Source organism: Psammomys obesus, unplaced genomic scaffold (genome assembly GCF_907164565.1).
Source record: "Psammomys obesus unplaced genomic scaffold, mPsaObe1.curated_primary_1811, whole genome shotgun sequence".
NCBI lineage: Eukaryota > Metazoa > Chordata > Mammalia > Rodentia > Muridae > Psammomys > Psammomys obesus.
In genome coordinates this window covers 1,668,542-1,687,140 of record NW_026594184.1, presented here as the reverse complement: position 1 = coordinate 1,687,140, position 18,599 = coordinate 1,668,542, and the positions used below count along the sequence as shown (strand labels likewise).

Below are 18,599 nucleotides of genomic sequence, written 5' to 3'. Positions count from 1 at the left end.
AGAAGTGGGTAAATGAGTTAAAACTGACTATACTCAGTGTCTGGTACTTTAATAACATTTGAAAAAGTAATATATGTTATGACTAGGTGTGTTGGTCCAGACATTTAACCCGAACATTTGGAAGGTAGAAGGACGCAGATCACTGTGAGTTCTAGGCTAAAATAGTATATACCATGAGTTCCAAACCATCCAAGGATAATTGTCTCCAAAGAATATTGCTTCAGTGTTTCCAGCCTCACAGATTGTAATACCCATTACTATGTTCCAAACAACACCTTACTGGCCCAACTTTGTCTCTTCAAAGTGTTCAAAACCCTTGCTCTGTCTTTCCTGAATCCAGTGCCCCAGTTGAGCCACAAAGTGACAGCAAACGGTTTGTACTTCTCAGAGCACTACTGTCATGCCTGACTTGATGCTCTTCTCAGCTGCAAGAGATTCCCAACACCCCTCTGTTGCTTCCTACAAGAGATTCCCAACACCCCTCTGTTCTCTGATTCCCAACACTCCTCTGTTGCTTCCTGCTCATTTTCCTTCATGAGTAATGCTTAGCTTAGAGACTCTTGAAGAGGAACATCTCTCTGAATCTTTAGAACAATGTATGCCCCAAAGACCCTATTGGCAAGCATGTGTGGAATTAAAGGCTGTCTGTTATGTCCCATTCCCTAGGTAGTGGTTGGCAGGCAAGTTTTTATTTAACCCTACACAATGCCTTGTGCGTTGGTAAGTTCAGTTATTATCTCCACTTTTCAAATAAGAAAATGGTGCTCAGACAAGTTAAATAATTTGCCAAGAAATGTATATTTATACTTATATTGCTGATCACACCAAAACAATCTGCAATTTGAATTGCTGAGTAGGGTCTATGGGTTTCAGGAAAATGCAGCTGTTATCACCTGCAGCATGAAGCTATGATAGTCAAATGGCTTCATTAAAAGCACAGTCTCTGTTTTACACATGATTTCTTTTGTCATTGATATTCATAAGCTAATTTGGGACATTTTAGGAAGGTAAAATGCACATAAAAAAAGCTTTGGCTATTTGCTATCAATTGTTCAGTGAGCCCCTTAGGTTACCTTACTTTAATCTCATCACATCCAATATGTCAACAGCTACAGTTAGTGTCTCACCCATATATTGTCATTAAAACAAATTCTTTATAAGGCCAGGTGATGGATCTTTTTTCATAAGTCTTATTAGTTGAGTTCAGTCCCCAGAACCCAGCAGACTACAGTGAGAGGGAAGGGTTCGAAACATGAAAATTATCCAGAAGCTTGAAGGCCAGCTGGCCTGGAATAAGCTGTGCAATGATGGAAACAAAAGTGACCCTGCTTGAACAATTTGAAGTTATATACAAACCCCTAAATCCTTCCATCTCCATGATGTAACAAGTATCATCTCTGTCTCTCACACATTCTTGCACAAAATAAAATTTGAAAAATATTTTCTAGTCAGCAAGACCTACACCCACTGGTCTGTAGAGTCAAAATCGTACTGCCCTGAGGCAGTTAAGGAGGAATTTACAGATTAACAGCAGCAGTAGAAGTGGCAGTAGTAGCCACAGATAGTATTTGTTGAGAACTTTGTATTTGCCAGGCCTGTAGTACTTGGAGATTTACTTGAGTTAGCCATTAAAGTTATCCAAAGTAGGCTCTGCTATCTTATTTAAAATACGGCAGAAGTGAGCCTATGAGAATATAACTCACTTGCTAGGGTCCACAGAACTATTAAATGTAAAACCTAAACTGAAATCTGAAAGCGCATGTCTTTAATGCCTGGGCTAATACCAAACTGTACAAGTTTGGTATTTGTAAAGTTTCCTCATCAGTAAAATACAGAGAAAGAACTGCTGTCTTGCAGGGTTTCTGTGAAGATTAGAAATGCCTAGGGCCAGGGCCAAAAGTGCACAGAGTAGATGTTTCAACTACCCTGTTGATATTTATCATGCACAGGGTCATTTTAGTAGCAGAGGAAGACTCAAGATTGCTTTAAAAGCACTGGGGAGCTGGAGAGGTGGATGTACAGCTTCAGCTGTCTTGGAAGCTGTGCGTCTCCCTCCCAGGTTACAGTGACCAAAAGAAGCTCAGAGAGACAGGCAGGGGCAGGGGCCTGACTCCTGCTCAGTCAACCTCTGCTGGGAGTAGGGAGAGAGGCGGAGAGCTGGGAGGGGCGATCCAATCCTAGTCTTCAGAGGACTGCAGGTGCTAGGCAGAGTTGGTGTAGGTGGGTTCCGGAGCCTAGCAAGGGAAGGGAGGAGGATGGGGCGGGGCTGCAGGCGGGTGGGGGAGAGACAGAGGCGGGGCTGAGGGACGGAGAGGCTGTCCTAAGATAGCTCTTCCCCTGCCCGGCAGTTCGCAGCGTCTGGAAGAGCTCTCAGGAGAATCTCCAACCTCCGAGCGGGCCTACAACTACCGTAAGTACTTGCAAATGAGCGCATTGTCCAGTGGCTGAAAAAATCTTAAACAGAACGCCGAAAGCCAATAAATTGCCTTAAATCAAACTGCTCCCCAGACCCCTCTCTCCATTCATCCCTGCCTTTCTCTTTCTCTCCCCGGATCCCAGCCCCGCCTCAATGAGAACCTCTGGGCAATGTGGGTATCTCCCCCTTCCCTTCTCAGTCTTCCCTCCAAACCCTAAGAAAATCTTGTACCCAGCACCCTGCGGAGTCCAACCCCTTTGATTGCTGGAGCTCTTAAAGCTATGAAGGAGGTTATCCATTAGGTATTCTGTATATATCACCCTTGAATACACTGCGGGGTTGCCTAATGGTGGGGAAAGTGCTTGGGGTAGAGTACACGGGGATCGAAAAAAAAAAAAAAGCCTCATTAGCCTAAGTTGGGTGTGGGGTGAAAGAGCAAAATGGGCGTGTCCAATTTTGAATCTCAGGGTTATTCCCAAGTTCCCTAGGCATAAGATTTATCATCTTGCCAGATTTTTTTAAAATTTTAATATTTTTATGATTGAGGAATGGTCAGCCATGCTGAGAAATCCAGCTTTTCTCATCCCACTCCAGTAACCAAAAGGCAAGCCCCTGATGTTCATGTGTTAAAGCTGGATCTCCAGATAGCATTTCCTGGGTGCAATTCCAGGTTGAACTCTCTCCTTGGCAAAGAACCTAGCTTCCGCCAATAGATCCTGGCCCAGTGCCCCAAGGGGAAACAAAGCAACAGGGTGGTATCCAAGTTTTGGCCTGGCACTGAGAAAATTGGGGACAAGCGGTTCTAGTAAATGAGATGAAAGGAGTCTCATTATGGTCTTATACCAAATGTATACCACTCTTTGAAAAATGGGACAAAATACACCTGTTTACATGATAGGTACACAGCATGCCTGGCACTATACACACATTTTCTGCAACTCAAAACAACAATGTTTTGAGTACATATTATCTCCCCACCTAATAGATAAGGAAAGTTCAGAGATGGTAAGTTAAGCTTCCTGCAACACAAATAAAGGAAAATCAGGGCTGGGCTCTTCTTGAATCTCTCCGTGTGTCAACCTGTTGTCCTACTGCCCAGGTGTTTTGACAATGAATCTTTCAGCTCCTCCATTTTGCTCTCTGTTAGCATTAAAATATATTAGAGGCTGTTGTTATGCGATGTTTAGAGCAACAAAGTCATTCTCTTTTCCTCTGTGGGAGCTACACCTACCTTTCTTCCCCGAGTTAAGATCAAACAGCTGAGGGCAGGCAGGATTTCGTACTATGAGTAGAGGCTTCATGAGGAGAATTCTCCTGAATTTGTGCTGTGAGGATACACCTTCCCTTTGCAGCAAGAGGGGAGAAGATCCAAGTCATCTATACACAGGTTGGTAGTGACTTCTGGGAAAATGAGTTGGCCTCTCTGAGCTCAAATCTCTTTTCTGTGTTCCTTCAAAGTCAAATAATTCCATTTTCTTCAGAGGTAGTGAACAAAGCTGCTTAGAAGCTAAGGGCAAGTTCTATGGAGGAATCATTTACACTTTTATTAACTATGTAGAAGCAGTTGGATTAGTTAACACCTACACAAGACAGGGTATTAAGCTTTGCAGTTAAGAGACCATGGTGCATCATAAGCACTCCTTAGAAGGAACAGCCTGTGTGAAGAAATGGGAGGGGTGATGGAGGATGAAGATGGGGTGAGGGCAGGTGCTGCCTCTGGACATTTGAGTGTCAGCCTTTGTGTTAAACATGAACTTTAATTTTCATTTAATATTTTGACTTTCAGCAAATTATGTATCCTGCCTAAACTCCATTTGCCTCAGCAACAAAATGGGGACAGTGGTAATGTCTTCTTTACTGAGCTGTTGGATGACTCAGCTCTGTGTGTGAGTGCATGTATGTGAGTACACTGATGTGGGTGTGCACATGCTGCGTGTGAGTAGTGCATTTGTGTACTCATCACAAAAGGTGAGTCTTGGCACATTCCACTTCCCCCACTCAGTAAGATTTCTTCAGGCTTGTTTATGGTCACCATTTGTGCCTTTGAAATCTCAGGGATGAAGGAAAAATTCAACAAAAATAACATCTTGGATCTGAGGAAAAGATCTTGAGTAGAGAGACAAGGAAGTGAAGAAAAGGATCAAGGAGAGGAAAGCAACAAGTGGGCCTTATTAACAGGCTAGGTTCCTGTGAACCAGTGCAATGTGAGGTAGTCAAGAGTCATGCAGCGATCACACTGCAACTTGAAAGAGCAGAACTAGTCCCTGAGCATGAAAATGTCTTATTTTAGATTCTACTATCTTCTAAGAAGCAAAGCCTCTAAGATTCAGAGAACACATTCTGCACCAGAGACCCCATAGGCCTGGGCAGGCCACAGCAAGGGCCAAGATGCTTCGGAACTTCACTCTTTTGCTTGTTTGCATTTGTAAGTACAAGGAAGGGATGAGAAGCAAGTGACCCTGTTATGGAAGTCCTTGTGAGCAGGCTCCTGGGGGAGGGGAGGCAGGGGAGATTATTGAGGTTGGAGGGTAAAGAAAGCAGAATCTCTCCCTGACCATTCATTCTCTCTTTTTAGGGCTCAGTCTGGGTATGACCTCAATGGGTAAGTGACTTCCTGTCTGAGATTCTAAGATCCTGGCCTGTATGTATATATGTATATATGTATGTATGTATGACAAGAAAGGTTGGGCTGCTTGGAATCAGAGCTTCTTCTATCATGACTTGATTTCCCAAGAAATAAGCAGAGCTTTATCTCACATTAGCAGGGAGCTTATTCCCACACCCATTTGAATTCTTTGAACAAATGCCCTGGCATCTCAAACTCTTACACGAACAGACACTCCCACTCCCACTAGCACAGAAAGGCAAAAGTCAGCATCTGGGTGGGTTATAGCTAATTTTAAGGTGTGTTGTGGGGCACTTTGGGGAAGGGACATGGCTGACTGTCGATATTTCTGTGATTTGGGGCAATGACAGCAATGGAATCTCAACCAGAGCTATGGATAGAGTCCAACTATCCCCAGGCTCCTTGGGAGAACATCACGCTTTGGTGCAGAAGCCCCTCTCGGGTATCCAGCAAGTTCCTGCTTCTGAAGGATAACACACAGATGACCTGGATTCGTCCTTCTTATAAGACCTTCCAAGTTTCATTCTTCATAGGTGCCCTTTCTGAGTCCAAAACAGGGCTTTATCGGTGCTGCTACTGGAAGGAGAAAGGCTGGTCGAAACCTAGTAAAATTCTAGAGTTAGAAGCACCAGGTGAGATGACAAAGCTAGATACTCCACAATTTTCTCCCACTCTTGGGACTCTAAATCACTGTCCCAGAGAAGGATTTGTTGAAGTGATTCATTTACCTCAAATGCACGCATGTTTGCTCGCCACAGATAGCACAGAAGTGCCTACTGTGTATCAGACAATGCATGTAGAGGCTGTAGCTCTGGAAGGGTGGGAGCAGGAAGGGTTGTTGGAAAGGCTTATTCAAAGCCAAACTTTCCTCTCCTGCTGTCTACCCTTGCTCTAACTCATATCAGTTCATTTTTTTTCTTTCCAGGCCAACTTCCTAAACCCATTTTCTGGATCCAGGCAGAGACCCCCCCTCTTCGTGGATGCAATGTTAACATCCTCTGCCATGGATGGCTTCAGGATTTGGTATTTATGTTGTTTAAAGAGGGATACACAGAGCCCGTAGATTACCAAGTCCCAACTGGGACAATGGCTATATTCTCCATTGACAACTTGGCACCTGAGAATGAAGGGGTTTACATCTGCCGCACTCATATCCAGATGCTTCCCACTCTGTGGTCAGAGCCCAGCAACCCCCTGAAGCTGGTGGTAGCAGGTGGGTGTGGCCACGGCTGCTGGCATCTGACAATTGTTATCCCAGGAATCATGGCTGGTTGAGCAAAAATTTTTGATACTGCTTGCCTTGGCCGGTTTCTAGGCCCTGCAGAGTCAATGTGGCAGAGTCATTTGACATTTTCCTGAGCTTTAGAATCACACATGCTTTAAAGCAGATAATTCTTTGGCTGGTTTGTAAGCCTACCCAGCTATTTAGCAGCTTCATCTTATCATAGTTTTATTGTTCTTTACTTGTTGATTATCATTCATTCATTCATCCAATATTTATTGAGCACCTAATATGTGCCAGGCATTGCCAGTATAGTCTTAAAGATGATTTTCTAAAAGTTTAAATGTATTTGTGTTTATTATATTCAAGTGTGGGAAACAAAATAAATCACTATTCCCACTGACAAAAACCAAAACAAATGATAAAAAAAGCAACATTTTAGTTTATATTTTAGAAATGGTTTGACAGATTACTTTGTCTCAGTAAAAGCAGCACCAAGCTTTAAACACAGAGGCAACACCTTCAAAGGTCCAAATGCTAGCCACACACTCCAACTTAAACTCCTCTGTCCCATGCCCTAGATGATTCCAAATGGAATTGTCAACATTTCCGCAGTTCCTGCAGCAAGCAAATAGATCCAGAGAAACTGTGATGTTACAGAAAGTACCCTGATTTCTAGTTCCACCCACGACACTGCTTCCCATTGTGATGTTGAGCAAGTCATCTCACTTCTCTGTGTTTTGGTTTTCTCCATTCTAACACAGGATAACAATACCTATTCAATCTACTGTATAATGCCACTCTGTGCTTCAATTTCATGATCTGCAAAATTGATATAAGAATAATGCCTACCTCACAGGGTTGTTGTGAGGATTGCCTAAATAACATGTACAGTGCCTGGCATATAAGTTCTCAATAAATGGTAGATAACAATTTTATTAATATAGCTTTTTCTTAAGGATCAAAATACAAAGGACTGTTTAACCCGTGTATATGGATGCTTGCTGTACACATACACTTCCAACATAGTTTCCACTAACACATACTTCTGCAATGAATGTTCACCAGGATTTTCCACTTGTTTATTAGTTTAATGCTGGCAGGAGCTTTATATTCTTCACACTCAATTCCCCTAGACTGGCATGATTTATGACATACCCAGAAAGCTCCCATGAGTATATGACAGAGCTGATCCTTCCATAGGGGATGAGCTGTTGTACCTGGGATTTGAATGGGGATAATATGGAGTCATATAAAGCTGAATTTAATAGTACAACCATCTTAGAATAAAAATAATCCATAGAAATGAGTGTGGGCCCCATTACCAGATTTCATTGGCTTACTGAGTTATTACCCCAAATCACTCTATTGTCCTCCTCCAACCTCATGTTGCAAGTGTTGGAAGTAGGGTCTTAAGGCAAGATTAATTTGTTCAGATGCTCTCTATCATCAATGAAAGTTATGCTCTACAAGATGGAATCAAAGTCAGTTTTAGAGATATAGATTTTCTGACTGTGGAAAGAATATACTTGTCATTTCAGAGACCTAAAGATATAGGGCATTATGAGTGTAGACAGTTCCCTGAGGCAAGCAACTATACCTGGCTGAGTTGGGTGAGAGGGAAGGGCCATAAGTAAACTTACCTTTGATTACATTCATGAGGAGACATAAGTCTAAGGAAAAAGAAGGAGGACGGTTATATTCCAATTGCTTCTCTTGTGCAAAGAAACTAGGAGAATTAAAATAGACTGGGGAAGAATTGGCCAAGCTGTAACTTAAGGGTCTCTTCCCTTTCTAGGTCTCTACCCCAAACCAACTCTGACAGCCCATCCTGGGCCCATCCTGGCACCAGGAGAAAGCCTGAGTCTCAGGTGCCAAGGGCCAATATATGGAATGACGTTTGCTTTAATGAGGTTGGAAGACTTGAAGAAATCTTTTTACCACAAGAAGGCAATAAAAAATGAGGCATATTTCTACTTCCGGTCTCTGAAGATCCAGGATACAGGGCACTATCTCTGTTTTTACTATGATGGGTCATACAGGGGCTCATTGCTTAGTGGTATCCTGAAAATCTGGGTGACTGGTAAGACAGGGGTATGTTATAAAGTTTCCTCTGACTCCCACTCCCTTCTCATACTTATATCACTTGGCCAGGGCTAATGGTGGGGGGAAAGTACAAAATTCATGCAACCTAGTTGAGTGATTTGCAAAGTATAAACTGGAAGACAGAGGTGGAAAATAGCCCTAACTATGGAAAGGAAGGGAGAGTATTACCATTGGCTATTTGTATTTTGGGTCTCATCCTAGACACTTTCCCCAAGACCTGGCTCCTTATTCGGCCCAGTCCAGTGGTTCAAATGGGTCAAAACGTGAGCCTGAGATGTCGAGGACTGATGGATGGAGTGGGGCTTGCACTCTATAAGAAAGGAGAAGAAAAACCCCTTCAGCTTCTGGATGCCACCAGCAACACTGGCAGCAAATCATTCCTCCTCAAAAATGTGACCTACAAGGATGCTGGCATCTATAGCTGCCACTATTATCTTACCTGGAAGACATCCATTAAGATGGCAACATACAACACTGTGGAGCTGATGGTTATAGGCAAGTGATCTTAACAGGCCTCAATTTTATTTTCACCTATATGCTTTTATCATTATTACAGCACTCTAAGTGAGGTGAGGGGATCTTAGTGACTCTTGCACTTGCCTAGAGGTGGGAGCTAAAGAGAGAACATTAGGAAGATGATGTAGGACTTTATATCCTTCAGGGACCTTTTCTCCTGGGATTCACCTCAAGCCTTCCTTACCTCTCATCATGACATAGCCCCACTGTGACTTGTGAAAAACAATTATTTACCTTCAAGTCAGGGAGAGTTTACAGTTATAAGGTCTTTCTGATTGAAATTAGAGCCAGTAGTCTTTAAAGAACCACATGGGTGGAGGAGGGGGAAGCTTGGAATACACAAACTTTGAAGTCACTGACCAAATGTAAGTGAAAAGACAGAGAAGTCCAAATGTGGAGCTGAGAAACATTCAGCAGGGGAGAGGATGTTGACTCAATGTCACTTCTAACTGTAGTCTCTGGATTGGTTTCAGATAAGCCTCCCAAACCCTCCCTTTCAGCTTGGCCCAGTTCTGTGTTTAAAGCAGGAAAGACCATCACCCTTCAGTGCCGAGTATCTCATCCAGTACTTGAATTTTCTTTGGAATGGAAAGAAAGGGAAACCTTCCAAAAATTCTCGGTAGATGGAAACTTCATCATCACTAACACTGAAGGGCAAGGCACAGGGACCTACAGTTGCAGCTATCGCATTAAAGCACACCCTAACATCTGGTCACATCGCAGTGAGCCTCTGAAGTTGGTGGGGCCAGCAGGTGAGAAGATAACTTCTCATATGAATACCCTTCAAAATCCTGGGATCTCAAAATACTACCCAGAAATTTATGGTAAGGGGAGTGAGGGCTTGGAAGTCAGGACCCATGCACTTAGCATACTTCCCTTGGGTACACTACAAAAACTCAAAGCAGTGAACAGAATATTCTGAAGACTCCAATTCACCAAGAAAAGAACACATCTCTCTCAAGCTTCTAAATAGAAGCTTTCTCAGTAAGCACCCCCCCCCCCCCGTGACTTTATCCGTCCTAACTTGTCACCATCAAGCATCAAGGCTTCTGCTTCTGGTCTTCTCTGTTCACAGGCACCCTTACCTGGAATTCCATTCTGAATGAAGCTCTTAGGATGTCCTTAATTGTGCAGCTTGTTTCCTTGCTGTGGCTAGTGCTGTGGATACATTGGAAATGTCGGACACTTCGACTCAGGTATTTGTCTTCTCTCAGCCTGTTGTTGACATACTTGCCTAGTCTTCTGAAGGGGCCACTCCCTAATTGCAGTAAGCCACAATGACACACTCTTACTTTCCCCCTCAGCATCTAGGCTTAAGAGTCAAGTCATTCCCATCTGATTCCCTTTCACCTCACAGAGGTGTCATTACCGAAGCCAGAAAGTAGAGACATGTATAGTTTTCAGGAGCTATAGAAATAATCTGAAGCATGTTTCCTGAACTCTACACCTCCTACAATGCCGAAATCTCCTCTTAAACAGCTCTGTCCACAAGACTTCATAGACGTCTTCCCCACTGATATAGTATAAACATGCTCACTTGTAAGAAGCTATGCTGTTGCATCTTCCATGTTATTATTTAATTCCCATCCCATTTTTTTCAATTTTACCCTTTACTTTCAAGGGCTAGAGAGAGTATTTTGGCCCATCCTAGATTCCTTAGAAACCAGTTTCTCTGTTATTCTGGACTCCTATTGTCTCTGCAGAGCACCCTTAGGATATAATTTTAACCTGGATAGACATTTGATAAGACAACAAATGGAGCTGGAGAGTCAGACTGTCCCTTAGCCTAAAAACAGCCCAAAAGATCTTCCTGCCATTTCTTTATATTCTCCAGTGTCCTTTGGACCACTGATCTCTATCCTTAATCCCTATGGTTTTCTAAGGCTATTCCAGTTGGCAATGAAAAGAGAAATGATAGTTCCTACCCAACCCTGTGCTTCTGGATGTACTTTTGTATGTCTAGGAAATTTAATGCACAATTGATGATTGCTACAACTATGTCTGCCTGTGTTTTCTGCTGAGATCTGAGGGATAGTGTTCCAGGGTAACAAGTGGAGAGCCACCTATGGTTTCTGAGAGAAAAAGAAAACATACTTGGAGTTTTCAGTAAAGTCAAATTTTACCGTCCCATTGATTCTAAGTTTCATATGCTTTAGGCTAACCTCATATTAGGATTAGAAAAGATGTAACTTCATGTTTCTTACCCTACTCCAAGATCATTGCATCAAACAATATCAGAATCCAGATGTCATAGAAAGCAGCTTAAAAAGTAGTTTTCCTGACCAGGAAAAGGCCGAGGATGGTCACTGTTTCCTAAGGAAAAAGAATTCTCAATTTAATTTTGACCTTATACGTCCTAATTTTATATAGGAGGCAGAGCCCAACAACAATGCTACACATATATAGTCACAATCTAGGTAGAGGAGAGAGAGATCCCATTCTCTGACAAGCTCAGCTCAGCACTGACAGGCAGTCAGTGTTCTTGTAATCCATCAAGGCTGCCTAGGCAACCCTTCCATAACAAAGGCAGGTCAGTCTGAAGACAGTCTGAAGACCAGTACTGCCATAGGAACAACTGCTTCCAAACTTAATCTTGATGACTGAGAAACACTCAAGGTTGCTCTTTCCACCCCCACACTCAACCACCCAGAGCTGCTGAGATCCAGGGGTTCTGAGAACTGGAAATGCAAAAGCATTTTCTCATCTGACATCTCCTTTGCAGCAACAACCTAATTAGGGGCCATGGGAAGCTGACATATAATATATGTTGGGGGGAGGGGCAGAGAGGAAGGGCATGTAGGTCATGGAAGTGCAGGGGGTTTGTAAGCGATTAGATCCTCAAAAAGAAAAGTCATCAGTGTCAGAAAAGATTATATCCCATTATCCTGGCCATACCCAATCCCTATTGGGTAGTGAATGAACCAATGACATAAATTGCCGCCCCCTTCTCTCTGCCCTCCCCCTAATCCCAGCAACTCCTCTCATCTTTTTTCTGGTCTCCTTAGAGAACCCTGGTTGTTAGGAACAGCTCAAGGGGTGGCCATGTTCTTCATACTCATGGCTCTTCTTTGTTGTGGTGAGTACAAAGGGGTGAGATGGGGGTCTGGGCAGCAGGCTGCAGGGGTCAGTTTTGGTGAGGAGGGGGCAAAACCTGACAAAGGTTTCTTTTGAAGGACTGTGCAATGGAGCATTGGCAGAAGAGATTGGTGAGTTTTTTCCTGCTCCAGACTGGGACATTCCTCTCTGGAGATCCGAAATAACTACAGAGTGTCAGTGTCAGTGCCCAGGGAGTGACTGGTTGGGAGGGAAGGACAGCCAGGAAGGCAACATTCAGTCTCCAACTTTTTCTTTCTGCCTGTGAAAATTTCCTTCAGGCTCCTGCACTTTCATGACGCTCAGTTGAGACATCAGCTTCCTCTTTCCTCAGCACCTAAAGAAAGAAGCAAGATAGGAATGAAAAGATTCTGATTTAAGGGGGAGGGGTGTGAGGTCTGGGTAGGGGCTTCAAGAGAAAGGAAAGGAGGGAGGGGGAATACCAAGAGGATGGCCTCATTAACTCTGCTGTTTCTAGAAATAATCATGCCAACCCCTAAGCCTGAACTGTGGGCAGAGACAAACTTCCCTCTGGCCCCGTGGAAGAACTTAACGCTCTGGTGCAGAAGCCCTTCTGGCTCAACTAAGGAGTTTGTGTTACTGAAGGACAGGACAGGGTGGATTGCAACACGGCCGGCCTCAGAGCAGGTCCGGGCTGCCTTCCCCCTTGGCGCCCTGACCCACAGCCACACCGGGAGTTACCACTGTCATTCATGGGAGGAGATGGCTGTGTCAGAGCCTAGTGAAGCACTTGAACTAGTGGGGACAGGTAAGAGAAAGCAGAGGATCCTTCTGGAGTGATACCCAGTGTCCCTGGGAGCCCTGTGCTACTGGGAGGAAAAGTAGGGGGAGGGGAGAAAAAGAATGAGAGGACACAGACTGTGGAACTCAGTCGGGATGCCTTTGGTTTGTTTGTAGAGAAAGTAACTTTGAGCGTCCTATCTTGGGCACTTCCAAAGTTTTGAATCCCTAGCCATCCCATTTTGTTTTCTAGACATTCTTCCCAAACCTGTCATTTCGGCTTCCCTCCCAATCCGGGGCCAGAAACTGCAGATCCGGTGCAAAGGATGGCTGGAAGGTTTGGGGTTTGCTCTGTATAAGAAGGGAGAGCAGGAACCTGTCCAGCAACTTGGTGCGGTTGGGAGAGAAGCCATTTTTACAATTCAAAGAATGGAAGATAAAAAGGAGGGCAATTACAGCTGCCGCACACACACGGAAATGCAGCCATTCAAGTGGTCTGAGTCCAGTGAGCCCCTGGAGCTTGTAATAAAAGGTAGAGCTGAATAGGGTGTGTGAGGGCAGAAGAGCGGGGGAAGTGCCTGATAGACTCTCCTAACTCCACCATAAACTTTGCTGCTAGTACTAGGAGCCTGTGTCCAATCTTAGAGCCAGGCAGGCGTGGCGCTGGGAGTGCCAGGGCCTCTGGCTGCACGATATTAATAGCCATAATCGTTATTAATAGCTTGGGTTTGTGGAGGGTGATTTAATTTTTCTGATTTTTCCCATTGATTATCTCATTTAACTATAGAGGAAATCCTGAAGTGAGGTGATGTAGCTACTATTTCCTTCTCTTTTCCAGATGGGCACACTGAGGCTTAGAGAACTAACAGAGTTCCAAAGAAAGTTTAACCTTTTAATAGCCTCACTTGCCTGTTCCACTAACAGTGAGAATTTGATGAGGAACAAGGGTGAAAGGTCCCTATAGAAACAAACAAACGAATCTATCAATGCATCTGTTTCTGAATGAAAGTGCATATAGACAACAGCTTCTTCAAACCAACATTTACTGTATTTTCTTACTGTTTTCTTGATTTGTTTTTTTAATGTTTTGGGTTTATTTTCTAGAAATGTACCCCAAGCCTTTCTTCAAGACATGGGCCAGCCCTGTGGTCACTCCTGGTTCCCGAGTGACTTTCAATTGCTCCACCTCCCATGAACACATGAGCTTTTTTCTCTACAAGGATGACAGTGAAATTGCATCCAGTGACCCAGCCTCAGGAAACCCAGGGTCTAGTGAAGCTCACTTTCTGATCATCTCAGTGGGCACTGGTGATGGAGGAAACTATAGCTGCCGTTATTATGACTTTTCCATCTGGTCTGAGCCCAGCGACCGTGTGGAGCTCATTGTGACAGGTTAGGGAGGGGAAGTCTTGGTGGAAGTAGCACTGACCCCAGGAGAGTGAGAGGAATGGCTGCCGGGGGGGGGGGGGGACAGTGTTTTCTGGACACTGAGAACAGTTCTTAGGACAGTGCTTGGCACAAAATAAATTGTTCATGGAGGACAGCTGTTCATGTTATCATCACAAGAAGAAAAGACAAAGGAGCAGGGGAGGGCAGTAATTCGCAAGGAAAGAATCTAGGGAGATAACGGTGTCCAATTCAAGAATCAAGCTCAAGTTGCCTGCTTTCTGAGATAATCCTTTTAAGGCTTGGCCTTGAGTTTTGAGTTGAATGTCTGCCTTTTTCTGAGCTGAGCTATCAGGGATTGGTAGCTGGATGGCCCTCAGAGAACAGGAGAAAACCTTGAAATGTCAGGTACACATTATACAGCTATTACAAATGATCATTTAAAAGGGTGTTTAACGTCATAGAAAAGTGTTTAAAATATAAACATATCAGACTCTTCAACTCTCTGTGCAGTGAGTCTCAATTACATAAATACTCTCAGCTCCAAGGGTATAGTCATGTGTTAAGACATAAGTGGAAAAATAGGTAAAGAATAGTTATATTTGAGCTGGTAAAATTACGTTTTCTTCATTAGCTCTTTATTGCACTTTCTAAGTTACTACAATAAACATATATTATCTCCTATAACAACATTACAAAAGCTATTTGTGAAATGTGGGGAACAGTATTCTCTTCCATTATGATCTTTTTCATTTTAGAATTCTACCCCAAACCCACTCTCCTGGCTCAACCAGGCCCTGTGGTACTTCCTGGGAAGAATGTGACCCTGCGCTGCCAAGGAATTTTCCAGGACATGAGGTTTGCCCTCTTACAGGAGGGTACTCATGCTCCCTTACAGTTCCAGAGTGCTTCAGGGACCTCGGTTGATTTCCTCCTCCAGACTGTTGGAGGAGAGGACTCTGGGAACTACAGCTGTATCTACTATGAGACAACCATGTCCAACAGAGGCTCATACCTTAGTAGTCCCCTTATGATCTGGGTGACTGGTAAGAACAAACCGGATATGGGGTTGGGATTGGGTCAATTGGAGTAGAGACTAAGGGGGTCAATCTCTACTAGAAGTGTAGGCCAAACTATGGAGGGGATTCCAAGAAAAGCAATTATCATGGGGAGCAGGTAATGAGGTTTTATATTCACACTTTTTTCTCTTTCTAGACATATTCCCCAGACCATGGTTGTCTGCTGAGCCTAGTTCTGTAGTCACTATGGGGCAGAATGTTACTCTCTGGTGCCAAGGGCCAGTCCGTGGAGTTGGATATATCCTGCACAAAGAAGGAGAAGCCACTCCCATGCAGCTTTGGGGGTCCACCAGCAATGAAGGAACATTTTCTATCACCAATATATCTGGTGCTAGCATAGGACGTTATAGTTGTTGTTACCACCCTGACTGGATGAGCACTATCAAGATACAGCCTAGTAACACTTTGGAACTCATAGTCACTGGTAAGGGGATGAGACTGTGGAGTGAATGTCGTAGTGTAGAAAAATTGGATTGACTGGTTCATGGAAGATATTTTTAAAGAACTCAAATAGAGGCAAACAATAGTTTCACCTTGTTATTGATGAGATACTAGGGGAGGGAAGATAGGAATGGACTCGAAACAGCTTCTATTCCCTGACCAGCAGTTAATTTCTTACAGGTTTACTTCCAAAGCCCAGCCTATTAGTCCAACCTGGTCCCATGGTAGCCCCTGGAGAAAACATGACTCTTCAATGTCAAGGGGAACTGCCAGATTCAACATTTGTACTGTTGAAGGAGGGAACTCAACATCCCTTAGAGCAACAGAAGCCAAGTGGGTACAGAGCTGACTTCTGGATGCCAGTGGTGAGGGATCAAGATTCTGGTATCTACAGCTGTGTTTATTATCTGGATTCTGCTCCCCTTGCGGCTTCAAATCACAGCAACTCTCTAGAGATCTGGGTGACTGGTAAGGTTCTGAATCCCAGGAAAGCATTTAAATTTTGTAGTTTTTGGCCGTTTAGAGGTTATGAATAATAGAAGAAATGGCGAGATTCAGGTCCACTTTTTTTTTTTAACTGTGTTCTTGGTTTGGTTGCAGATAAGCCCCCTAAACCCTCTCTGTCAGCCTGGCCCAGCACTGTGTTCAAACTAGGCAAAGACATCACCCTTCAGTGCCGAGGACCCTTGCCAGGAGTTGAATTTGTGCTAGAACATGATGGAGAAGAGGCACCCCAACAGTTCTCAGAGGATGGAGATTTTGTCATCAACAATGTGGAAGGGAAAGGCATCGGAAACTATAGTTGCAGCTACCGGTTACAGGCCTACCCGGACATCTGGTCAGAGCCCAGTGATGCCCTGGAGCTGGTTGGAGCAGCAGGTGAGTTTATAATGCCTCCATGAAAGTTTCTGTTGGGATATCAAGCATAGACCCCCCAAAAATAAGTGGAAAAATTAGGAGACAAGAAAGTTATGGAGCTTGAGTCCTCAAGTATATCACCTTGTAAAGACAAGGAAAAGGTAAGGCTTGAGGGTTCACTTAGAGATGCTGAATAGAGTCATCTAAGGCCTCCCTGCCTTCCAGAAAGGATGTCTGAGTAGCTCTGCCTATGTACCTATACTGGCTGTTCCTTCTATAGCTTGCATGTAACTCTGAAGTGGCAAGACTGAGAGGACAACAAAATATACAAAGAAATACTTATATACTAAGCTCCAATTCTGTTTTCTTGATACACCACAGGGCCTGCTGCTCAAGAGTGCACTGTGGGTAACATTGTCCGAAGTACCCTGATTATCGTGGTTTTGGTAGCCTTGGGGATAGTGCTAGCCATAGAGTGGAAGAAGTGGCCTCAATTTCAGACTAGGTAAACACTTAGCTCAACTCAATTCCAAAAACATCTGAGCCTGTCTTACAATTTGTTTTCAGAACCCACCCCCATTCATTCTGTATTTTTTCTTTTTACAGGGACTCTGAGACAGATGGAAGAGACCAGGCCATAGTCCTTGAAGAATGTAACCAAGAAGGAGAAGCAGGCACTACCACCAATTCTCCTTCATCTGCCTCTCAGGGACTCTCAGTGGAACTGACAGTCCCAATATAATTACCCTCTCCTTTAAAAGAACTTTCCTTTCCCATCTCTTACCTGCAGAGACCTGGCAATCCAACTTGGTTACCCTGGAATTCAGCAGCATTTACTGCTTCTTGACACCTAACCACCTGAGTTAGGTCAAGAGGAATCTAGGAGTGGCAAGTTCTACCAGGTCAAACTGTTTCCCTTATCCCTATAATTCCTCACTGTACTGATTTACTGGTGCATGAAACTCTGTTAAAATATATTCTTCTGAATAAAGAGAATGTTCACTATCTAACTGCAAACCAAACCATGGTAGTTTTTTTTTTTTTGTTTTGTTTTTGTTTGTTTGTTTTGTTTTGTTTTTTATCTGCTTCCCAGTTACAACTTAGCAGAAATGATAAGAGGACATGGGGCTGCTACTAACAAAAGAAAAAAAAAAGTAGCTCAAAGATTGGGCGGAAGAGGAGGGTGTTGTGGTTAGGGAGTGCTCCCAAATAGCACTTTGTGACTTAGTTTAAGATAAGTGCACTGAACATGATGTTCTTCTGCCCCTCCTTTCTATCCTTGAATGACAATGCTCTGTTCAAGTAAAACATGAAGAGGACGAACACTGAAGTCACGCTACTTCTTTACCCACTGTGTTAAATTTATGTCCATGGGCTTTCAAACAGCCTGTCTGACCCTATATAGAACATTGAAACTGGCAAAGTATGTTTTGTGACATTTATTAGCAACTATGGAGTATTAACTAATTCAATAGTAATCATGAATAATAACAACTGATATTGCATTCCCTATAAAGAAAGTTAAGTTTCTCCAAAGGTATGAATTTCTAGTGGCCTTGTAGAGCTTGCTACTCCCAGATTCCTCTTGACCTAACTCAGGTGGTTAGGTGTCAAGAAACAGTAAATGCTGCTGAATTCCAGGGTTAACCAAGTTGGATTTCCAGGTCTATGTGGGTAAAAGACAAAAGAGGAAAGCTCTGGAAGTTAGTAAGCAATTATCATGTGTGGTTTTTAGCAGGGGGGCCTTTCAGTGTCCATTCTCAGGGTTCAAATTGAAACTGGCTCCTATTTTTAGCCTTTGATCCTTTTTGTTGCATCAACACATCAAAATATGCTTTGCTTCATGGATGAGCATTTAGTATATGTTAGACATGTTTGATTGAAGAGGGTGAGTTACCTAGTTCCTTGAATCTTGTTTAAGACCTCACAAGAATTGAACTACACGTCCTAGAGGATGTTATGACCCTTTCAGACATGATCCTAAAGTTCCTTGCCCAGTGCTCTACAATAGAAAAGACTGTTCAAGAGAACAATATACAAAGGTTGAACACATAGTGAATTATTTAACTCTGAGTACAATAAAGTTTAGAAAGTAACTCCTATATCCTCCATTAG

At 43.4% G+C, this 18,599-nt stretch overlaps 1 protein-coding gene across 2 annotated transcripts; it reads left to right on the top strand.

The window, feature by feature from the left end:
* Window positions 1-2,165: 2,165 nt before the first annotated feature.
* Igsf1 (immunoglobulin superfamily member 1) lies at window positions 2,166-17,494 on the top strand. Of its 2 annotated transcripts, XM_055618071.1 has the most exons (21): window positions 2,166-2,220; window positions 2,349-2,410; window positions 4,707-4,841; window positions 4,992-5,018; window positions 5,393-5,674; window positions 5,968-6,255; window positions 8,063-8,347; window positions 8,572-8,865; window positions 9,360-9,638; window positions 9,962-10,082; window positions 11,892-11,962; window positions 12,060-12,092; window positions 12,458-12,748; window positions 12,974-13,252; window positions 13,825-14,112; window positions 14,865-15,152; window positions 15,322-15,609; window positions 15,807-16,094; window positions 16,227-16,505; window positions 16,866-16,989; window positions 17,091-17,494. In XM_055618071.1, the coding sequence occupies exons 3-21, from the start codon at window positions 4,805-4,807 to the stop codon at window positions 17,224-17,226; spliced, it is 3,978 nt and encodes a 1,325-aa protein (XP_055474046.1). In that variant the 5' UTR covers window positions 2,166-2,220; window positions 2,349-2,410; window positions 4,707-4,804; the 3' UTR covers window positions 17,227-17,494. The 2 variants fall into 2 exon arrangements, with proteins under 2 accessions (XP_055474046.1, XP_055474047.1); XM_055618072.1 differs by lacking the exon at window positions 5,393-5,674.
* Window positions 17,495-18,599: the final 1,105 nt, after the last annotated feature.